Source organism: Dama dama, chromosome 19 (assembly GCF_033118175.1).
Source record: "Dama dama isolate Ldn47 chromosome 19, ASM3311817v1, whole genome shotgun sequence".
NCBI classification, from domain to species: domain Eukaryota; kingdom Metazoa; phylum Chordata; class Mammalia; order Artiodactyla; family Cervidae; genus Dama; species Dama dama.
The window spans coordinates 53,922,028-53,946,451 of record NC_083699.1 but is presented as its reverse complement, the minus strand read 5'-3'; the positions used below and the strand labels follow the sequence as shown (position 1 = coordinate 53,946,451).

General features: G+C 37.1%; 1 protein-coding gene across 5 annotated transcripts in view; it reads right to left on the bottom strand.

The window, feature by feature from the left end:
* GSK3B (glycogen synthase kinase 3 beta) overlaps positions 1-24,424 on the bottom strand; it is a 202,429-nt gene that overhangs the window by 83,213 nt on the left and 94,792 nt on the right. For all 5 annotated transcript variants that reach the window (XR_009696998.1, XM_061167078.1, XM_061167080.1 and 2 more), the window contains exon 3: positions 10,029-10,112. Coding sequence is in view for 4 of the 5 variants with exons in the window: in XM_061167078.1 (XP_061023061.1) it covers positions 10,029-10,112 (84 nt within the window). In the remaining variant the exon portion in view is untranslated. The remainder of the gene's footprint in view (positions 1-10,028; positions 10,113-24,424) is intronic.

Sequence of the window (24,424 nt, the reverse complement as noted above, 5' to 3'; positions counted from 1 at the left end):
GGAGTGCGTTGCCATTTCCTTCTCCAATGCATGCATGAATGCTAAGTCGCTTCAGTCAGGTCCGACTCTGTGCGACCCCATGGACAGCAGCCCACCAGGCTCCTCTGTCCACGGGATTCTCTAGGCCAGAACACTGGAGTGGGTTGCCATGTCCTTCTCCTACATATGATATATGTGCTCATATATGCACATAGGAAATTTACCTATGTGGAAAGAGATTTGGGGATTTAAGGATTAGGGTCAAGATCTTATTTTTGTCTACTACCCCTCTGTTATTTCAAAATTTTTTTTACAGAATGAATGTAGAAATATTTGTTTCACTAAAATATTATAACATAAAAACAAGGTGATAATTAATAACAAAAAGAAAGTTGTATATTTACATTTTCAAACAGATGATAGTCAGCACCTTACTGTTGTCAATAACATTTATAACTCACGAGGAGGTCTAGATAATTCATTCACTTCAGGGAGTTTTACATTACCTATATATTTATTCTTTAGGTCACACTCCAACAAAAATGTCAGCATTTCTTCAGTAAAAGTTTCATCGATTATCTATTTCTATTATACTGCAATAGAAATCACCATGAAATTTTAAGAGATACAAAACTGGCCTTATTTAGGCAACCTCTTTATTTCAGTAAGTAAAATTCCTTGATATCAGTAATTTTCACACAGTAAGAAAGGTGACAAAGAAAAAAGCCAGAGGCATTAATTTCATAAACTTGACTACATATATACTTAGCTACAACTTTGTATAACATTTCTGCATGTATGTCATTTCTGTAACAGGATTTTATTTCCTTTAAAACAGCAACACAACAAAAAATCCTTTTCCTATAGAGAAGTTGACAAACAATTATGAAACTACTTTTACTTTCTCAGCTTCACATCCCACTACTAGCCCCATAACTCCCTATTTTACATATCTGAAATCATGAAATACCTGTATCTCCTCTACATAGACTATGCTGTTTTACTCCAACAAACTTTTCAAACATCCTGTACTTCTAACTTGACACATACCTACTCTGCACTACATATCAAAATAGCTCTTCTTTGGGCTTCAAAACCCTGAATAACCATCACCTCTCCTATGTAATTCATCTGCTGACCCCTCTGGATAATTTATTACTTTCCTCCATACTATTTCTGTTCCTAATACAAATAAGTGTCATTCCATGTATCATTTTGCAGTATATTTCTCTCCTGTCCTTCTTCAAATTCAGGTAGACAGATTTTACACTTTGTACCTAAAACACTATACAATGCAGGCAAATTGAAGTAAGTTTTACAATCTGAAGAGAATAAGTGGTTGGAAAGAAAACAGACTTCATAGCTGAAGAATCTATGTTTGAAAATGGTTCCCATGATTACTAACTATACAACACCGGGCAAATTCTTTAATCACACAAGACTTCCATTTTTCCAATGATGAAACTAACAAAATATAATATTAGCTACCTAGCAGTACTGCATGATGTTTAAATGAGAAAAATGCATTTTAAAAGCACTTTATAAATCATAAAATTTTAAGAAAAAATTGCAATTTTATTTATGATTTAAGACATTATGTAATTCCAGTTAACCAAATGAATATCTCTAAGAATTTGAATTTGATTAAATTACATATAAGGTGTATTTATCTATCTACTATTTTAAAATAATTATTTTGGTAAATGTTTAATAAAGTATTAGTAAAATGGTGTTAATTTTTTGTGTTTGCTTAAAGTTAATGATGTAAAAAGAAGATAATTAGCATATGCTGTCATTACTTTTTAAATTTATCCCTCTACACTACAGTATGTACCCACTATAGTTGGAGGCCTCTATTTTATTAATCTTTTCTACCTAGCATAACAATTTCACTAAGTAGTCCACAAAGTGTAGAAAATAATAAGAGGGGGAGCAAGGTTTCTGGAATAGCAGTGCAAGGAGTTCAGATCTTCTCCTCAGCAAAGCAAAATGATAAAATGCTTAGCCAACAACTGTGTGAAGTATATGGAAATTGTTCTAAGGGCACACAGCAAGTAAGAAACAAATCTTGGTAAGAACTGCAAGAATCTATTGCATTTTAGCAAAGACCTGCGCCTTTACCCCGCCACCCTATCTCCAGGTATGGGACGCTCTATTCAGCACTCTCTCTGCGCAAGAGCTGAACGTGACTGAGCCACTGAAGCACCCAGCACTCTATTCCAGACAGCACCTTCTCCTCTCAGCTCCTAGCCAAGGACTGCGGTCTCACCCCAGGAGGGACAAGCTGCATCCCAAGTTGCAAAAGATTTATCCTAGCCAAGAGAACGGTCTCTTCCTTCCCCGACTCAGTCCCCACAAGTAAGTAAGAGAAGCCCTACTCCAAGCATAGTAGGCTGGAGCCCTCAACAGTCTCATCCTCAATTTGCTCATGGGAACAGCTCCCATGCTGGGAGGGCCAACCTGTGAAGACTAGGGGGTGCCATTGTTATTGCCCCTCTTTCAGTGCCTTCTCATACAGTAAGGGTGTGACTCTGGGAAAAGTGAGTCCTCATCCAGTTCTAGGGTGGGAGCACAGGGGTTCTTCCAGGAAGAAAGGCAGGCTGTGTGCTCTATTGCAAGACGTTAACTATTTGCAATACAGAGGAATAACTCTAGCCTATAATTGTTGCCTAAAACCAATGGAAATCTTTGTTGCTGTTCAGTTGCCCAGTCGTTGTCTGATTCTTTGTGACCCCATGGACTACAGCACACCAGGCCTCCCTGCCCCTCACCATCTCCTGAAATTTACCCAAGTCCATGTCCATTGTATCAGTGATGCCATCCAGCCATCTTTCTCTGATGCCCTCTTCTCCTTCTGCCCTCAATCTTTCCCCTTCATGGATCACTGCCTTGTCGTGGCAAAGGGGCTTGCATAACTCAATGAAGCTATGAGTCATGCCATGTAGGGCCACCTAAGATGGATAGGTCATAACAGAGTTCTGACAAAACGTGAGCCACTGGAGGAAGGAATGGCAAACCACCCCAGCATATCTGCTGTGAGAGCCTCATGAACTGTACAAAAGGAGGTCTTTGTAGATAGCAATTAAGAGGAGGCTGGTAGGCTCAGGACATAAACAAGGCAAGGCACCATAAGTTTAATAGAAAGAACCAAGGGAAAACATAGTCACGAAGAACCTACTTGGAATTACAGTCATCTCTGTAAGTTGGTAAGGATGTGCACAGCTGCTAGCCGAGCAGGATGTGGGACAAACCTGAAGCATCCCCTGAGGTGCACACAGATACATCGACATGCAGCAGACGCACCACTGCCACAAGTGGCTTACAAACAACCTCTGACCATACACTTGAGGAAACAATAAGCCACTCTGAGCCAACAGCAACTCCCAGGAAGTAAAATCACATTCATCCTGGCAGTGAAAAAGATTGTGAGTGTCCAAGGCTATAGCCTCCCAGGAGCAATGAGAGGGGAAATTCCGATCTATCAGTCCCTGGTTCAACATGTGGCAAATAAATAATGAACTTCCTAAACTATGACAACAGCATTCAAGCCAACCACACATCCAATGGTAAAAGATAAAAATATAACTGGCGAATGAGACTTGAAACACAGCCTTTGACCAATATATGACATTTAAAAGAGGAATGATCTCTAATCAATAACCTTGGCTTCTACTTGAAAGATTAGGGGGAAAAAAAGGGCAAAATAAATCCATAGGAAGGAAATAATGAAGACTAGAACAACAATAAATACTTTGGAGAACAGAAAGCCAATTAAAAAAATTAATGAAACCAAAAGTTGGTTCATTGGGGGAAAAAAGAAAAAAAAATCAACAAAATTGACAGGCCTTTAGCTGACTGACCAAGAAACAAAAAAGAAAGAAGACTCAAATTATCAAAACCAGGAATGAAAGCAGAGACATCACAGCCGACCTTACAGAAACAAAAATAATTTTAAGGGAAAAGTATTAACTTCATGTCAATAAATAAGACAATTTAGATGAAATGAAAAAATCACCAAAATGGACAAAAGAAGAAATGAAAAATCTAAGTATGCTTATTACAAGTAGAGTAACTGAATTAGTAATTTTAAATTTACCACAATAAGTCATCCGTTGTAAATGGCTTCACTGGAGAAATCTGCCAAACCTTCAAAGAAGAAATAATACCAATTCTTCACGAAATTTTTCAAAAAAATAGAAGAGGAAAACACCTCCTAACTTATTCTATGAGGCCAGTATTACCCTGATACCAAAACCAGACAAAGTCATCATGAACCGCGAAAAGAAAGAAAGATGGCTAAAGAATATGAATAAAGATGCAAAAATTCAGAGAAAGCACTCTATCCCAAAACAGAAGAATACACATTCTTCTCAAGTGCACATGGGATATTCTCCAGAATAGGTCATATAATAGGCCATAAGACAAATCTCAGTAAGTTTTAAAAGACTAAAATCATACAATCATCTTCTCTAACCACAATGAAATAAAAACCAGAAATCAAAAAATTCAAAACGTGTGAAAATTATAGCACACTATTATAACAAACTGTTACAGCAAACTTTTAGCACACTGTTAATAACCAAACAGGCCAAAGAGAAAATAAAGCAACACATCTTTAAACAAGAACAATTAGAAAACACTTAAGAGATAAATGAAAACAAAAAGAAAATATCCCAAAACTCAATGGAGGCAGCAAAGCAGTACTCAGGAATAAACAGAGAGAGGATCTTAAATCAATAACATAACTTTATACCCTAAAGAACAAGAAAACGAAGAGAAACTAAACCTAAAGCTACCAGAAGAAAGAAAATAATAAAGATTAAACCAGAAACAGGTAGCTCAGTGGCAAAAGAATCTGCCTGCCAATGCTAAGAGACACAGGTTTGATCCCTGGATTGGGAAGATCCCCTAGAGGTATGGAAATGGTAACCCACTCCAGTATTCTTGCCTGGAAAATCCCACGGACAGAGAAGCCTGGAGGACTACAGTCCACTGGGTTGCAAAGAGTCGGACATGACTGAGCGCACACATAAAACAAGAGAACAGAAAAAAACAACAGGTTCAAGGAAACCAAAAGTTGGTTCTTTGAAAAGATCAACAAAATTGACAAACTTTTAGCTACACTGACAAAGAAAAAAGAGAGAAGACACAAAAAACTAAATCAGAAATGAAAGTAAGGATATTACTGTTGACCTTACAGATACAAGGACTGTAACAGAATACAATGAACAAACTGTACAGCAACAAATTAGATAATGTAGATGAAACTGATAAATTACTAGAAACATACCAATCACTAAACTGATTGAAGATGAAATACAAAATCTCAACAAACTTATTTAACAAGAAGAGATTCAATCAGTGATCAAAAACTTCCCCAAAAGTAAAGGCCAGCGCTGGATGGTTTCAATGGTAAATTCTAACAAACATTTTAAGAAGAATTAAGAATAATCCTCTCAAAAGCTCTTCCAAAAATATAGAAAAGAAAAAAACGGCAAAGTGTTTAGGTTAATTCCTGTCATACAGGAAGCACCATATAAGTTTGGGCTATTATTACTATTTACTATTATTACTATTATTATTGGACTTCCCCGGTGACACACTGGTGAAGAATCTGCCTGCAATGCAGGAGATGCATGTTTGAGTCTGGGATCAGGATGATCCCTTGGAGAAGGAAATGGCAGCCCACTCCAGTATTCTTGCCTGGGAAATCTCATGGACAGAGGAGCGTGGGGGGCTACAGTACATGGGATCACAAAGAGTCAGACACAACTGAATGAGCACATATACACTATTATTATCATACAGCAAAAGGCTATTTACTTCTAAAAGGTCTCCAAAGTAGACATTATATAATCTCCCCTTGCTCAACAATCATTACTAAGATACGCTGCTTCTAGTGCAAAACTGTAAAGCAATAATACACAAACTATGGAGACAGACTGTGGAGCTGACTCCTAATTTTGCCACTCTGTGGCTGTATGAGTCTTAGGTCATACAGCTTACTTAACTCTGACTGCCTAATTTCTTCTTCTATAAAACAGGAATAGTAACAGTATACCCATTCTTTACTGGGTTGCAGTAAGAGTGAAGTGAGGTATAAAGTATGTGCAAAAGGGCTTAGAGAAATGTCTGGACACACAGCAAGTGCAATATGTATTTGCTATTACTTAAGTAATTTGTAAAATAGTAAGCTAATGTGTTGATTATACACCATGTGCTATGATAAGCACTTATATTACATTTTTTTCCTTACAAAATCCCTACTATACAGATGACAAGGGTTGAAAAGGGCTTTCAAAGGTAACACTGCCTGTCATACTGCTATGAAGTGGTGGAAATAGGATGCAAACCCAAGTATTTCTGGATACAAAGCCAGAGCTCTTTACTTTTCGTAAAGGATTCACCTCAACCATTTTCTCTCCAGGGCTAGTGACAAACAGGCAAAATCAAACACCGTTCTTCTCCCTGATCCCAGAGGAAGTTGCACAAACCTCCCTTTCTGAACACAGCCCTATGCACAGTTACTAACAACAGCAAAGTTGGTATGAGGAATAATATCAACTGGACATCCTTGCTATTTATAAACTGTCTCTCCTACAAAAAGGAGAGTCTTATTTAAGGAAGATAGCTTTAATTACTCCATAATCAAACTATGATGAACCACAGGTAAAACAATTTTATATAAGAAATATTTTTTATGAAATATTTTTTATAAATAATTTTATGAGAAATATTTTTTAAAGAAAACTATTACTTGATTTAAATAAAATCTAAGTCTCTTGTAAAAACAAAAACTGGTTTCCATACTCCTGCAGGATCCCAGGCTTCTACAAACATGAGCTGCAACTCAGAGAAGGCAGTCCTTTGTTCTCATACCCCAGTTTCAATCAGGAACAGCTTTGCTTTTTATCTGTTCTACCTATAGAACAGAGGTTCTTCATAAATTTCATTTAGGAGGGAAAGGTTTCTACTGCTGAATACTGACACTAAGAAACATTATTCTCTAAGATACTTGGAATTCACAAAAGTATTATAAATCCAGAGTTTCAAAACATTGAAAAAATGTTTCTCTCTGATCAAGGAGAAAATACTATTTATTCTGAACTAAATCAGAGTCAATAAAATCTATTGGGTAACTTGGAGTATAATAACTGACTACATGATGCTCCAATTACTAAATACTAATAATTCCAACCAGAAGACTATGACTGAGACTAATCTGGTCACATCTCTAGTCCCTGTCCTGACTTAATTCCTCCTTCTAGTTACATTGGCTACTGTTTTCCACAACTATAGGCTAAAAGTATATTATGTTTAACTCCCAAGGACAGCTTTTAAAATGGCAGGGTGGCACAAAGTGAGAAGGTCACCAAGATGGCTATTCCTATAACCATTCAGTCAAACTGTGGTCAATGGAAATATCTGTCAAACATTACAGCCATCCTACCTGAACTTTACCCAGAGCTGGAAAGTGCTTATGGACAAAAATTATGATAAGGCCTTTGGGTAGCTTAACTATATTCTCAAAATAAAAATAACAATAGGGGAAGAGTTAAGATTATTATGTAATACAAAAACTCAGTGGAATATTATATAACCAATAACTAAAAATATTATGAGGCAACAAGGAAAAGCTTTTGAGATTCAGAAGTAATCAACAGAGAGACACCAAGAGACACCAGAGTTAAAAAGGGAAAATACATTTGAGGGGTTGCCAGACAGGTAAGTCTTTGGGTGTTACCACAAAAGGTTTGTTCGAAAGATTTGTTCTTCCCTTTCTGCTCTTTATATTTGTAAGAATTAAATGAGTTAGTATTTGTAAAGCACTAAAAACATGTCAGTGCCTGACATATAGGGAAAGCAATATATATATATATATATATATATATATATATATATATATAATTCTTTTCAATTATGGTTTATTAACAGGATATTGAATGTAGTTCCCTGAGCTATACAATAGGACCTTGCTGATTATTCAGGGAAAGCTATATAAATTAAGCAATCAAAAGATGTTCAAGGGGTTTCATAGGGAGGCCTGTGCAAATGAATCCCCACGCAATTCAGTGGTTCATGGAACAAATAATCCTGACCTTTATTTATTTTCCTCTATGGGGTATTATAATGTCTAGCATCTAATAACATAGGGATGCAAAATTCCATTATAATAGTGCTGTGAACATAATAGATGCTCCATAATTTTATTTGGGAAGGGGCAGGAAAAAGAAATGACATATCAAAACAGATAAGATCAAAGACATAACAGGCAGTTTGTAGGTTAAAAAAAAAAGGTAGCATGAACCAAGTAAAGGGCTTAGGAAATAAAAGAGCTCAAATACTTATGAGGGCTTATAGTCCCTAAGATAAGCAAATGTATCATTTAAACTTAGGGAAAAAAAATTCAGAAAACACCTAAGAAATGAGAGTCACTAAAGGGCCAATTTGCTAATTATAGTTGTTAAAACCTTAGCTATGACACACACACACACACACACACGCAACAATTATATATCTGTAGGTATGTACATCACAATCCTGGCTTAATACACAGGTACTTTCCCATATTACAGGCTCTGTCATGGAAAAAAAAAAGAATTTCTAAGGAAATAATCTAAATAAAATTCAATGGAAAATGACTAAATGGTACACTAGGAAATATGTGAAGTAAAAAAGAACTGGCTAGAAATCAAGAGGTATTATGGATCTAAGGAATTTGGGAAGTATATGCATGGTATGTGGGCTTCCCTGGTAGCTCAGACAGTAGAGAATCTGCCTGCAATGCAGGAGACCTGGGCTGGATTCCTGGAAGATCCTCTGGGGAAGGGAATAGCTACCCACTCCAGTATTCTTGCCTGGAGAATTCCATGGACAGAGGAGCCTGATGGGCTACGGTCCATAGAGTCTCAAACGACTGAGTGACTCACACACACATGCACACACACACACGGAAGGGTCCAAAATATAAAATGAACGTATTCAAAGTGATGTTAATTTAGCCAAAGAGTTTAAGTGCTTATTACTCGTCCTCCCTCTTCACCCATACCAGTGAAGGAAGAATGTAAAGAAAAGACTGAATCTGGAAAGAAGGAACAGTGAATAGACAGAAAGAAAAAGACCACGGTAAAACTGAAGAAAATGATTTTCTATGCTTCCAACTCCAGTGAGTGTAAGGTATTAGTCACTGTATCTTTCAAAGTGAAAATCCAAGGGTAAGAGGCTAAGGGGAATTCAAAGCAGGAGATCTTTATTCTTTGCTTTTACAGAATTAAATGTGATAATAAATAGTGATCACTTATAAGAAGCTCTGTAATATTACATCTTTTCCAACTTTTTAATGTAATCTATCCCTAGAATAGGTTAAACTTGCTCCCTAATGTTTAAGTCTCATTCTGGTCCAAAGTCCTCCCACTTCCCGTTCCCCTCCAATACTTCCAACTGACATCATTTCCAAATCATCACTTCCATCACTTCCAACATGACAATACTTCCAAATTGACATCATATTCCTCCCTCCAATAAACACGTAAACTATCACGGGCTCCAGGAGCCTACAAGAAACATAAAAGTTTTTGAAATATAGAACTTTAGAACTAAAGAAGAAAATTCTTAAAAATTAATCCCCGCCATCATTTCATTAGGGTTTTCCCTGGTGGCTCAGTGGTAAAGAATCCATCTGCCAATGCAGGAGACACGGGCTCGACGCCTGGGTCTGGAAGATCCCTTGGAGAAGGATCACTCCAGCATTCTTGCCTGGGAAATCCCATGGACAGAGGAGTTGACAGGCTACAGTCCATGGGGTCACAAAAGAGTCAGACACGACTTAATGAAATGATATCATTGTTTAATCAAGTCACTAACATTTTCCTGATATAACTAATGATATTCAATAATCATATTGTGAGGTTAGAAACACTAGGACATGTGTTTTGGAATTCTTCCATTCAATAAACAAAGCTGTCTTGATGGGAGGACGGGATACAAACTTTTTCTAGAAGAATATCAAGCCCATCACAATATTCAGTAAACACGTTCTAAAGACCTACCTTTTCACCACTTGAGTAGAAGAAATAACGCAATCGGACTATGTTACAGTGATCTAGCTTTCTCATGATCTGGAGCTCTCGGTTCTGAAAAGGAAACACATGAAAATATTTTTAAGGGCTACCTGCACATATTGACTAAGATGCTTCTGAAATAACATTAAGCACTTCAAAGAGCAGGCTACAGATATGTTACTAAAAAGTAACATCCATATGTTACTAAAAGGTATCACCAGTCTGACCATTGTTCTACAGTAAGATAAATACAGAAATCGAAAATAAGTGTTCAGAAACTTTTATTGCAATTTGAAAGAACAATTTTACATCCATGAATCTTACAGTTAAAAGTAGGGCCTATATTTTCCTAAGTTTCACTTTTCTCATAATTCATTTTTATTGTATTGTATAAAAATACAAGTCTTCAATAAACTGAAAAATTTTTAAACTGGTACCTCACTACAAATAGCTTGAGAAGGACCGGTTTATGTATGCAAGAGATATTTGAAATGAGTTATTATTACTATAATTTTTTTCAACTATAATAATAATCAACTTCTCACCAAGCAAATGAATATGGGTGCAAAGAAAACTCTCACATGCTCTGTTTTCCAAATGCAGTGAAAAATCTGAGTTAGCCCTATTTAGAAGTGCTCAGTTGCTAGAGTTAAAATATGATATACTAGAAGGTGTACAGTCCTGAAAATTTATAGATCACACAAATAATTTTTCCTTAGGGGAGTTTCAAAGTTATGCTTCAAGAAAATAAAACATTAAACAATATGACAACTTCCCAACACTGCAATATAAATTTTGCAGTAATAAATCTGAGGAGCACATATTAATATATACATACAAATAAAGAAGTTAAATTCCAAGAATATACTTAACTGTCAGAAATCCAGTTAATAAAGTCCAAAATATCTATTAACATAGAAAAAGAATACCAAAATACTTGCTAAATGGACAGAAATATAAAATTTCTGTTAAAAATGACTTAGAAGAGCTATAATCATAAAGTACATACCTGGGAATTTGGAAGGTAAATGCTACTATGTTCAGAAAACAAGACCAAAATAAAGGGGTTGGGATGTATTATGGACAAAAGGCCTAATAAGCAGAACTGCCTTAGAGCAGAGTGGGCTCCAGTTCTTAGAAGATGACAGCACAAATAAACAAACATTCCTCTTCCCCAGAAATTTTCAATAAACTCCATGATGGTTCTAGCATGTTCTCTAAAAGGAAAGAGGGAACTTAAGATGTCTCTCCTTCTGACTCTTTAAACCGAGTACGAGAGCTGGGCTTATGTATACAGTGATATTTAAAATCCTTTTCATAAAATATCAGTCTTTCATTCCATTACTTGTTATGTTTATAGCTGAAGCAATAAACAGGAAACTCAAGACAGTACAGTATACTCACTTTAACAAGGATGATACCTAGTATCAGACTCTGAGTTCTATTACAGACAACACAGAAAATTTTACAAATTTCGAAACTGTCCATTTTTTATTCCAAATTGAAGCTGTTTTTTGAAGTATGTCTATACTCTGTCAATTCACATCTAGGTAGCTAGTTTTGTGGGAGAACTGCTAGTAAGTTAAGACTCCTCTCAGATATCAAGATTTTTTTTTTTAACATCGACGGCTATATTAAAATAAGCTATTTTTCTGGACCCATTAACCAAGGTAACAGAGAAGTATTAAATTAAATTTCCATGTAACTTATGGAAATTTATGGAATTTATGTAAAGACTATGCACATAGGGCTTCTCCGGCGGCTAAGCAGTAAACAATCTGCCTGCAATGCAGGAGATGCAGGAGATGTGGGTTCCATCCCCGGGTTGGGAAGATCCCCTGGTGGAGGGCACAGCACAGCAACCCAATAGAGTATTTTTGCCTGGAGAATCCCATGGATGGAGGAGCCTGGTGGGCTACAGTCCAAAGGGCTGCAGGTAATTAGACACGACTGAAGTGACTGTGTACACAGATACTATGCATATGATCTTTTATTAAAAAGAATATAAGTGAAGAAAGTATATGGACTCAAATATTTATCTACCCTTACTTCCTGTTCATATTCTACTATTTTTGAAAGGAGGCTTAAATTTTCTCATTTTAAAATTCTCTAAAAGATCCAAACGATAAATTTCACAGAGCAATTTTTAAAGTATTAGTCAAGCCAACATTAGACAAAGCTTATGCCTGAGATACATTTAATATACAACTATCCCAAGCCTAACTTTTTACTGAGTCATTCTTTGTTAGTGCATGAATGACATACTAATTCTACAGAAAAAAAAAAGTTGTTATTCTACAAATATAGTGTACCTCTTCTGTGCCAAGCATCATTTGCAATATTAAGGATATGGCAATGAATAACAATAACAAAGTTCTTAACCTCATGAAACTTTCAACCTATGGAAGACAGTTCAGTTCACTTCAGTCGCTCAGTTGTGTCCAACTCTTTGCGACCCCATGGACTGCAGCATGCCAGGCCTCCCTGTCTATCACCAACTCCTGTAGTTTACTCAAACTCATGTTCATTGAGTTGGTGATGCCATCCAATCATCTCATCCTCAGTCGTCCCCTTCTCCTCCTGCCTTCAATCTTTCCCAGCATTAGGGTCTTTTCAAATGAGTCAGTTCTTTGCATCAGGTGGACAAAGTATTGGAGTTTTCAGCTTCAGCATCAGTCCTTCCAATGAATATTCAGGACTGATTTCCTTTAGGATGGACTGGTTGGCTCTTCTTGCAGTCCAAGAGACTCTCACAAGTCTTCTCCAACACCACAGTTCAAAAGCATCAATTCTCCGGCACTCAGCTTTCTTTATAGTCCAACTCTCACATCCATACATGACTACTGGAAAAACCATGGCTTTGAACAGACGGACCTTTGCTGGCAAAGTAGTGTCTCTGCTTTTTAATATGCTGTCTAGGTTGCTCATAGCTTTTCTTTCAAGGAGCAAGCGTCTTTTAATTTCAAGGCTTCAGTCACCATCTGAGGTGATTTTGGAGCCCAAAAAAATAAAGTCTGCCACTGTTTCCACTGTTTCCCCATCTATTTGCCATGAGGTGATGGGACCAGAGGCCAGAGAGGAATAAACAATGTATTTTCAGATCATAATAGAAAGAAGGGGCTATTATTTTAGATAGGGAAGTCAGAGCAGATCTCACAAAGAAAGTTAAGATCTAAGGACAAGTCTGAATCCTATGAGAATGAGAACCATGTGAGGCTAAGCGGGGAAAGCTACTACAGTTACAGAGAACTTCAAATACAAGTGCCCAGAGGTGGGCTTGAAAGTGAAAGTTGTTTAGTCGTGTCCGACTCTCTGCGACCCCTGGACTATAAAGTCCATGGAATTTTCTAGGCCAGAATACTGGAGTGGGTAGCCTTTCCCTTCTCCAGGGGCTCTTCCCAATCCAGGTATTGAACCTAAGTCTCCTGCATTGCAGGCAGATTCTTTACCAGCTGAGCCACAAAGGAAGACCAGAAGAGGACTTGGCATATTCAAAAACAGCTAGAAGAATAATGTGACTGCATCACTGAGTAAAGGAAAAGGCAGGAAACAAGTACAGAGAGACAGGCAGGAGGGTATGTCATATTAACTCTGATGAAACTGAATTCTAAACTAAATGAAAGGAAAGCCAAGGAGGCCAAGCAAATGATATAATCTGATTTACCTTTTTAAATGATCATTTTAAAACTAAAAATAAATGTGGGGGAGGAGGTGAATCACAAGTTGTTTTTTGTTTGAACATGGATCAAGATTTCTGTTTGAAATCCTAATATCAGACATCCAAGTAAAAATACTGAGGCTCAAGGTAGAAGTCTGGGCTGGAAATCTGTGTCTAGGAGACATTTGTATAAAGGGGACTCAAAGCACGAGGACCTAATAACATCACCTAGGGAAGAAGTTTAGACAAATACACATACATACACACACACACACACACACACACACACACACACACACATTCATATTATCTGTATCTCTCTACCAACCTATCTATCCATCTATCCATCCATCCATAGGTATGAAAAGGAGTATATCAAGTGGAGCAATTGATAAAGTAGGATAAAAAACAAGAGAGGTTACCTTACAGGCCAAGTGAAGTAAGTTTTCAGAAAAAGGCACTGACCATTTATAGCAAAAGCTGCTGAATAAGAAATTAAGATGAAAACATAGGACAAATGAATATGGCAAATGAAGGATGTTAGTGACTCTTACAAGTGTGATTTCAGTGGTGATAAAAGTCTGACTAGAGTGAATTACATTGGGATTGGGAGGGAGACACAGGGAAATAATTAAAAAGTCAGAAGGTTCAAAAAGAAATGAGATTTTCAGCTCTAGCAGAATGAACAGATCAGCAAATTCGCTCCCCAAAACACATATAAAAAGAACTGTACTGTAGCTAACAATCATTTCAGGGCTCTGGAAACCAACCAAAAGCAACAACAAATCAAGAAGCGTTTATTCAAGAAACACAGCTAAGATATTAGAGTTAAGACAGTGGGGGCCAGTGACCGTCTTGCTAGCGACCTCCCCTCTCAATCACCTCTCAGCTCAGCCACAGCTCTGCTACCCTAAGAATGCAACACCAGGTGGGGAAAATGACAGAGTGGCAGAATATTAAGAAATACAAAGGGAGATCTTGGAAATGAAAGAGGCTAAATAAACTCTCTACATACCCCCATGCTGATTTACAGGCTGTGCACACATGGGAGACCCAAGAGGGACTTGGAGAAAAGTAAAAGCTGAGGCTGACATAAAAAGTGCCTGCATTTCAAATGTGTTTCCCAACCCATGAACAGAATCATCTAAGAAATGATGGAAGCTTTATAAATCCAAAATATTTGAAAACAATTTCTAACCAATAACTGGCTGGCCACCTAGCAATGCAGACAGAGAGTCCAATCCTAAGAAATCAGGCTAAAAAATGAAAACTTGAATAAACATTTAATACAGAATTCAGCAGTTTCAAACTGGCAGAAAAAGAGTCTAGACCAGATCCAGGTAAATTGAAAAAAAGGAAAAGAAAGAAAACTCCCAAAAAAACAAGTTTCAGGAGGATTAAAAAAAAAGTTAACAGAACCCAGAGTTCTACAATATATTATCTAAAACTTTTCACTGTCTAAAAAAATTGTGAGATGTGCAAACAATAGACCTACACTCAGGTTAATAAAGAAAAGGAGCCAACAGAAATTGACTCTGGGTGGACACAGCCATTGGATTTAGCAGACAAGAATAAAAAACTGCTATTATGTTCAAAGAATGTTAAGCTTCTCAACACTTGCCTTGACAGTGAGTTTTTAGATTTGACACCAAAAGCAAAGGCAACAAAAACAAAAGTAAGCAAGTGGGACTACCTCAAATTTAAAAAACTTCTGCAGAGCAAAGGAAATCATCAATAAAATGAAAAGACAACCTATGGAATGGGACAAAACATTTGCAAATCATGTATTAGATAAGGGGTTAATATCGAAAATATAAAGAACTCATACAACTTAATATAAAAACCTTCAAATAATCTAATTTAAAAATGGGTAAAGGACTTGAATAGATATTTTTCCAAAAAAGACATACAGATGGCCAACAAGTACATGAAAAGATGGCTTAACATCACTAATTATCAGGGAATGCAAATCAAAACCCCACCTGTTAGAATGGATATTATCAAAAAGGGGCAAGAAATAACCAATGCTGGTGAGAATGTACAGAAACAGAACCTTGGAAACGTATACTGGTGCAGCCTCTATAGAAAAATAACAGTAACTGGTAGGTGTACTATTGGTAGAAATGTACACTGATGCAACCACTATGGAAAACAGTATGGAAATTTCTCAAACTACTAAAAACAGAACTATCATAGGATCCAGCAATTCCATTTCTGGGTATATATCCAAAGAAAATGAAATGACTAACTCACAGAGAGACCTGTATTCCCATGTGAACTGCAGTTATTACTTTCAATAGCCAAGATATGGAAACAATCTAAGCGTCCATCAACAATTGAGTGGATGAAGAAAACAGGGTGTGTGTGCACGCACATATGTATGAGAGAGAGACACACACAGAGGATTATGCCACAATGAGAAAGGATACCATGCCACTTGCAGCAACATGGATGGATTTTGAGGGCATCATGCTAAGTGAAATAAGTCATAGAGAGAAAGACAAATATTGTATGATAACAATTAAATGTGGAATCTAAAAAAGCCCAACTCATATAAACAGACTAGAAAGGTGGCTACCAGAGGCTGGAGGCTGGGAAAAAGGGGGAGGTGATCAAAGAATATAAACTTCAAATTATAACAGAAACAAGTTCTGAGAATTTCAAACACAGTATGATGACTATAGTTAATAATACTGTATTGTATATCTGAAAGTTGCTGAAACAGTAGACCTTAAATGTTCTCACTACAAAAAAGTAATAATAGTTACAAGCTGTGATATGTTAGCAGATGCTATGATGGTAATCATTTTGTAATACACAACTGCATGAAATCAAAATGTTGAACATTAAAGTTACACAATATTATACATCAATTATATCTCAATAAAGCTGAAAAAATTAATATATACTAAATACATATGTTCAAAGAATTAAAGGAAATTGTATTTTAAAATTAAAGAAAAATACGATGACAACCTCAGGACAACTAGAAAATTTCAGTAAAGAAATATTAACATTTAAAACCTCAAAATACTAGAGCTGAAAAGTGTTAATAACAGAAGTAAAGGATTCACTATGGGCTCATGATCAGATTTAAGATGGCATTTTAAAATATCACACCCATGGAACAATCTAGGAATATGTATAAAGTTAATCAAAAAAAGACCTACCAAAAAATGTATACAGGCAATATCAAAGAGGAAAAATAAAAGAAAATATGTTTGAAGAAGTAATTGCTGATAAGTTACCAAATTCGATGAAAAGCACTAATCTACTGAACCATAAAGCTTAATGAACTCCCAACAGGATAAATACAAAAAGATTCACACCGAGGAACACCCCTTTTGAACTGAAACCACAAAGGAAAAATAATGAAAGCAATAACAAAAAAATGATTCGTCATACACATGGGGAAAACAATATAATTAACAGCAGACTAATCATCAGCTCAACAGAGGAAAAAAGCAGTAAAATTTAAAAAATTCAAAATGCAGAAAGAAAAAAAAAATCTGTCAACCAAGAATGCTATATACAGAAAAATTACTCTTCAAATAGGAAAAGACTTTTTTTTTTAAATTTCAGGCTAAAAGGAAAAGACACCAGAAGGTATTTCAAATACACAAAAACAAACAGGACCAGTAGAAATGGTAAATATAAATGGGAAAATAGAAAAGATCATATGTTTTCTCATTTCATCAAAGACACAAACTGTATAACACAATTATGATAACTGTGTTATTAGGCTTATAACAGAAACATGACAATAATAGCAGGAAGGAGAGAAGAGAAAATGAAGCTATATTGGAAAAAAAGCTGCTATATTATACTGGAATTAAGTCAGTAACTAACCTGAAGCAGACTGTAATACATTGAAATGTACATTGTAATTTCTAAAGCAGCCACTAAGAAAATAATTATTTTAATATTAAAAATCAACACTGGACCTAAAATGGTACACTAAAAAACGTGTTCAACACAAAAGGAGGCAATAAATGAGAATGGAGGAACAGGAACGACGTGAGAGGACTTCCCTGGTGGTGCAGTGGGTAAGAATCTCCCTGCCATGCAGGGAGAAGCCACTGCAACACGAAGCCCTTTCACAAAGAGTAGCCCTGCTTGCTGCAACCAGAGAAAGCCCACCCAGAGCAACAAAGACCCAGCACAGCCAAACATAAATAAATGAATAATTTTTTTTAAAAAAACATGAGAGATACAGAAAACAAAAAGCAACATGACAGGGGCAATTTCAATCAAATGAAAAACTATATAAAATATGATTAAGCATATAATCAAAGGCAGGTTGTTAGACTAGATAAAAAGAAGCAAGCTCCAACTATATTCTTTTGGTAACGGGCATGCTTTATATTCAGATTCAAAGACAACAGCTTGAGCATAAGAATATGGGAAAAAAATATACCATGCAAACAGCAACAAATGAGATCTGGAATGGCAATGTTATAATAAGACAGTAATTTTTAAGAGAGCTAGAAATATTCCCATTTCTTACAAGATAAAGCCTAAATCACTTCATAATCCAATCCCTCTTTATCAACTCAATCTTTTCCTCCATTCAAGGCCAATGTGGTAACTAGACCCTACTTCTCACTCTTTTGAGTGTATCATTTCATTCCCAATTCTAAGCCACTCATCACACTTAGCGTGACTGGAATGTCTCTACCCTCCCTCCCTCCTACACACATTCTACCCATCCTTTAAGTTCCTATTAAACTCCCATCTCTTTCACAAGGCCATCTCCAGCTGCCCCCACTCACACTAATCTTTTCCAACATCTAAATTACTTAGCACCTAAGAATTATTTTGGTATTTATTATATATACTCTCTTGGCTTTGTTTTACTTTACAACTATAGTTCATTACTATTATACAACATACTGCTTTTCAAAAAGTAGCTTATGAAAATCAGATATTATATGATTGGAAACACACATACAACTTGCCCAATCAGCTTACTCTAAGTGCCTGTAGAGCAAAATATGAATTTTGTCTCTATTAATACTTCACCCACCGGGCTCTCAAAGCCTGGCCAAATTCACCTTATTTTCTAGACAGTGGAGCAGCTAGGGCTTTGTCTCTCACCTCTTTTCAGCTATCTCAATTATCTCTTCCAGTGTCAGGGCTTCAAGGCTGATGACTCCCAATGTTGTACTGCCAGAGCATATCATCTCTCCTGTGTACTCCAAAATCTTTGAGCCAACTGCCTACTTGACAACTCCTCTAATGCACATCTTAATGTGACCCAGCATAAGCAGTATCCCTCATCTTCCTTAAACCCGTTCAACCCACAGGCTTCAGGTCTTGGTATTGACAACTCTACCGTTGCAGCTGTGCAGGCCAAAAATTCTGAAGTCTTGATTCCTCTTTCTCTCTGACCTCACCTTCAATCTGTAAAGAAATACTGTTGACTTCACCTACAAAATATATTCAAGATCACAACAATTGTATTCTGAAGCATTTAACAGAAACGGAAATTTATGTTTACACAAAAACTCTGCAGCTGAATGTTCACAGTTTTATTCAATAGCTACCAGATGTCTTTCAATAGGTGAATGGATAAACAAATTACGGTAAATCCATACGATGGAATACCAGTTAGTAATTAAAAAAAAGAGAACTAACCATTGACACATGCAACAGCTTTGGTGAATCTACAGAGAATTATGCTGAGCAAATAAAGCCAATCTCAAAAGGTTACATACTGTATATGATTTCATTTATACAGCACTCTTGAAATAACATTAAAGAAATGGGGAATGGGTCACTGATTGTTGCAAGGGGTTAAACTAGAGGTTAGGAGTGGAGAGATGGTGGGAGAGAAATGAGTATGGTTACAAAAGGGCAAAGAAGGGTCCTTGGTGGAACTGTTCCATATCTTGACGTCGGTAGTAAATACACAAACCTACACATATAATAAAATTAGGTAGAATTAAATATACACACACACACACATACATACAAAGTAGTATAAGAAAACATGGAGACTGTGAAAAGACTGGTGGATCACACTAATGTCAATAATCCTGGTTGATACTGCACTATAGTTTTGCAAGATGTTATCAACTGAGGAAAACTGGGGGGAAAGTACAGTATTAGTAATAATTCCATGGTTATCTACAACTATCTCAATATAAAAACTATGTGTGTATGTGCATGAATGTAAGTGTACCTCCAGGATTTGATCATTTCTCAACACCTCCCTAGTGCAAGTCTATTGGAGTCTTTGGCTTAAATTACTAAATAACTTCCTAAATGGTCTTTCAACTTCCTGTTACTTTCCATATGCTCAACAAAGTAGGCAGAGGATCTTATATTCTAAAATGTAAGGCAGGAGATTTCCCTGGAGGTCTAGTGGTTTATCTTTTTTCAAAAAAAATTTTTTTCTTTTATTTTTACTAGTTGGAGGCTAATTACTTTACAATATTGTAGTGGGTTTTGTCATACATTGACATGGATCAACCATGGATTTACATGTATTCCCCATCCCGATCCCCCCTCCCACCTCCCTCTCCACCTGATTCCTCTGGGTCTTCCCAGTGCACCAGGCCCGAGCACTTGTCTCATGCATCCAGCCTGGGCTGGTGATTGTTTCACCATAGATAATATACATGTTTCGATGCTGTTCTCTCTAAACATCCCACCCTTGCCTTCTCCCACAGAGTTCAAAAGTCTGTTCTGTATTTCTGTGTCTCTTTCTCTGTTTTGCATATAGGGTTATCGTTACCATCTTTCTAAATTCCATATATATGTGTTAGTATACTGTAATATTCTTTATCTTTCTGGATTACTTCACTCTGTGTAATTGGGCTCCAGTTTCATCCATCTCATTAGAACTGATTCAAATGAATTCTTTTTAATGGCTGAGTAATATTCCATGGTGTATATGTAACACAGCTTCCTTATCCATTCGTCTGCTGATGGGCATCTAGGTTGCTTCCATGTCCTGGCTATTATAAACAGTGCTGCGATGAACATTGGGGTGCACGTGTCTCTTTCAGATCTGGTTTCCTCAGTGTGTATGCCCAGGAGTGGGATTGCTGGGTCATATGGCAGTTCTATTTCCAGTTTTTTAAGAAATCTCCACACTGTTTTCCATAGTGGCTGTACTAGTTTGCATTCCCACCAACAGTGTAAGAGGGTTCCCTTTTCTCCACACCCTCTCCAGCATTTATTGCTTATAGACTTTTGGATAGCAGCCATCCTGACTGGCGTGTAATGGTACCTCATTGTGGTTTTGATTTGCATTTCTCTGATAATGAGTGATGTTGAGCATCTTTTCATGTGTTTGTTAGCCATCTGTATGTCTTCTTTGGAGAAATGTCTGTTTAGTTCTTTGGCCCATTTTTTGATTGGGTCATTTATTTTTCTGGAATTGAGCTGCAGGAGTTGCTTGTATATTTTTGAGATTAATCCTTTGTCTGTTGTCAAAATGGCTATACTACCCAAAGCAATCTATAGATTCAACGCAATCCCTATCAAGCTACCAACGGTATTTTTCACAGAACTAGAACAAATAATTTCACAATTTGTATGGAAATACAAAAAACCTTGAATAGCCAAAGTAATCTTGAGCAAGAAGAATGGAACTGGAGGAATCAACCTGCCTGACTTCAGACTCTACTACAAAGTCACAGTCATCAAGACAGTATGGTACTGGTACAAAGACAGAAATATAGATCAAAGAGAATAGAAAGCCCAGAGATAAATCCACGAACATACGGACACCTTATCTTCGACAAAGGAGGCAAGGATATACAATGGAAAAAAGACAACCTCTTTAACAAGTGGTGCTGGGAAAGCTGGTCAACCACTTATAAAGAATGAAACTAGAACACTTTCTAACACCATACACAAAAATAAACTCAAAATGGATTAAAGATCTAAATGTAAGACCAGAAACGATAAAACTCCCAGAGGAGAACATAGGCAAAACACTCTCCAACATAAATCTCAGCAGGATCCTCTATGACCCACCTCCCAGAATATTGGAAATAAAAGCAAAAATAAACAAATGGGACCTAATGAAACTTAAAAGCTTTTGCACAACAAAGGAAACTATAAGCAAGGTGAAAAGACAGCCCTCAGATTGGGAGAAAATAATAGCAAACGAAGCAACAGACAATGATCTAGTGGTTTAGAATCTGCTTGCCAGTGCAGAGCACACGAGTTCGATTCCTGACCCGGAAATATTACACATGCCATGAGGCAACTAAGCCCAAGCATGAGAATCCATGAGCTCTAGCTACTGAAGCCTGCATGCCTAGAGCCTGTGCTCTGCAATGAGAAACCACCAAAATGTGAAGCCCACGCACTGCAATTAGAGAGTATCCCCTGCTCACCACATCTACAGAAAGCCAGAGCACAGCAACAAAGACACAGTGCAGCCAAAAATAAAAATAAACTGATTTGAAAAAAGATCTAAGTCAGATTGTGGTATCTCTCTAATTAAAAGCTCCAGTAGCTCCCCACTCTGAAGACAGTGAAAGCCAAAAATCCTTACTATGGCTGACAAGGCTCCTACCAATTGCACCCTCCCCCCCACCACAATCCTCACTCAGGGACCTCACTACTTGATGCTCCCTCACTTCCCACCTACCATACTAACTGTCTCCCTGTTCCTCACCTACTTCAGAAACCCTGTCAGTTTTTGTATTTGCTATTCCCTCCATCTGGAACCACCTTCTCCTTAGTATCTAAATGTCTAGTCCCTTTCACAGACTTCACTGTTTCCTCAAATGCCACATTGTTACACCTTTAGTACTCATTCTTAACATTCCTTCTCTTTCCTCTTTGCTTTTCCTCCTCTCCAGAGCAACAAGTCATTGAAAATATTATATCTATGTCAGATATTTATTCATTTTTGTCCACCTCTTCCCATTAATAGATTTTTGTTTTATCCAATGCTGTCTTATCCCCCAAGACTAGAACAAGACCCAAATCAGAAGAAATACTCAATAATCAACTGTTGAATGATTTAAACTGGTAACATAAAATAATACCTCTATTGACAAAAATGATACATCACAATGATGCACTTCATTTTAAGAAATTTCATGGCCAGTCAAAATAATGAAGGGGGAACTACAAAGATGAGTAAATTCTCAAATTATGAACCCCTCAACCCCTCACAACACAGACTCCGTTCCAATTCAGAAGAATAAAGCTGTGATATCTACATTCTTTAAAATCACTCACCAACTTAACATTCAAGACAAGACATAGTAAAGGGCTCTATACTCAAACGGCAATGATGTAGGCCTGAAAATAACCCCCTTTGGTCAGGCTCTAGCCCATGAAAATATATATACATATTCCTTCATTGACATATACTCTTAAGTATGTCAATGAAAGAATATACTATGTGTCAAGGAAAGAAATATTCTTAAGAGTATATGTCAACAAAAGAACTCAGGAAGCTACAATTACCTTAATAAAGTCTTGCAAGATGCACTGATATCCATGGAATTCTCCAGGCAAGAATGCTGGAGTGGCCAAAGAAGACATACAGATGGCTAACAAACACATGAAAAGATGCTCAACATCACTCATTATTAGAGAAATGCAAATCAAAACCACAATGAGGTACCATTACACGCCAGTCAGGATGGCTGCTATCCAAAAGTCTATAAGCAATAAATGCTGGAGAGGGTGTGGAGAAAAGGGAACCCTCTTACACTGTTGGTGGGAATGCAAACTAGTATAGCCACTATGGAAAACAGTGTGGAGATTTCTTAAAAAACTGGAAATAGAACTGCCATATGACCCAGCAATCCCACTCCTGGGCATACACACCGAGGAAACCAGATCTGAAAGAGACACGTGCACCCCAATGTTCATCGCAGCACTGTTTATAATAGCCAGGACATGGAAGCAACCTAGATGCCCATCAGCAGATGAATGGATAAGGAAGCTGTGGTACATATACATCATGGAATATTACTCAGCCGTTAAAAAGAATTCATTTGAATCAGTTCTAATGAGATGGATGAAACTGGAGCCCATTATACAGAGTGAAGTAAGCCAAAAAGATAAAGAACATTACAGCATACTAACACATATATATGGAATTTAGAAAGATGGTAACGATAACCCTATATGCAAAACAGAAAAAGAGACACAGACGTACAGAACAGACTTTTGAACTCTGTGGGAGAAGGCGAGGGTGGGATATTTCCAAAGAACAACAAGTATATTATCTATGGTGAAACAGATCACCAGCCCAGGTGGGATGCATGAGACAAGTGCTCGGGCCTGGTACACTGGGAAGACCCAGAGGAATCAGGTGGAGAGGGAGGTAGGAGGGGGGATCGGGATGGGGAATACGTGTAACTCTATGGCTGATTCATATCAATGTATGACAAAACGCACTGAAAAAATAAATAAATAAAAAAAAATAGTTCTGGCCAAAAAAAAAGAATGCTGGAGTGGGTTGCCATGCCCTCCCTCCAGGGCTCTTCTTGACCCAGGGATTGAACACGGGTCTCTTGCAATGCAGGCAGACTCTTTTTACTGTCTGAGCCAGCAGGGAAGGATGAGGTTAGAACTGGTTATTTCCCTTCCCCTACTTGGAAGTCTAGAGAAGAACAGAGTTTGGCATTTCTTTTCCTCCCAGTTCAGTTAGCTCTGAAAGGTTTTCTTGGGTTTGTTTGTTTGTTTTAAGGGAGGTCTTAAGAAGAAGACAATGCTCTCGGTCCATTTAAAAATTACTACT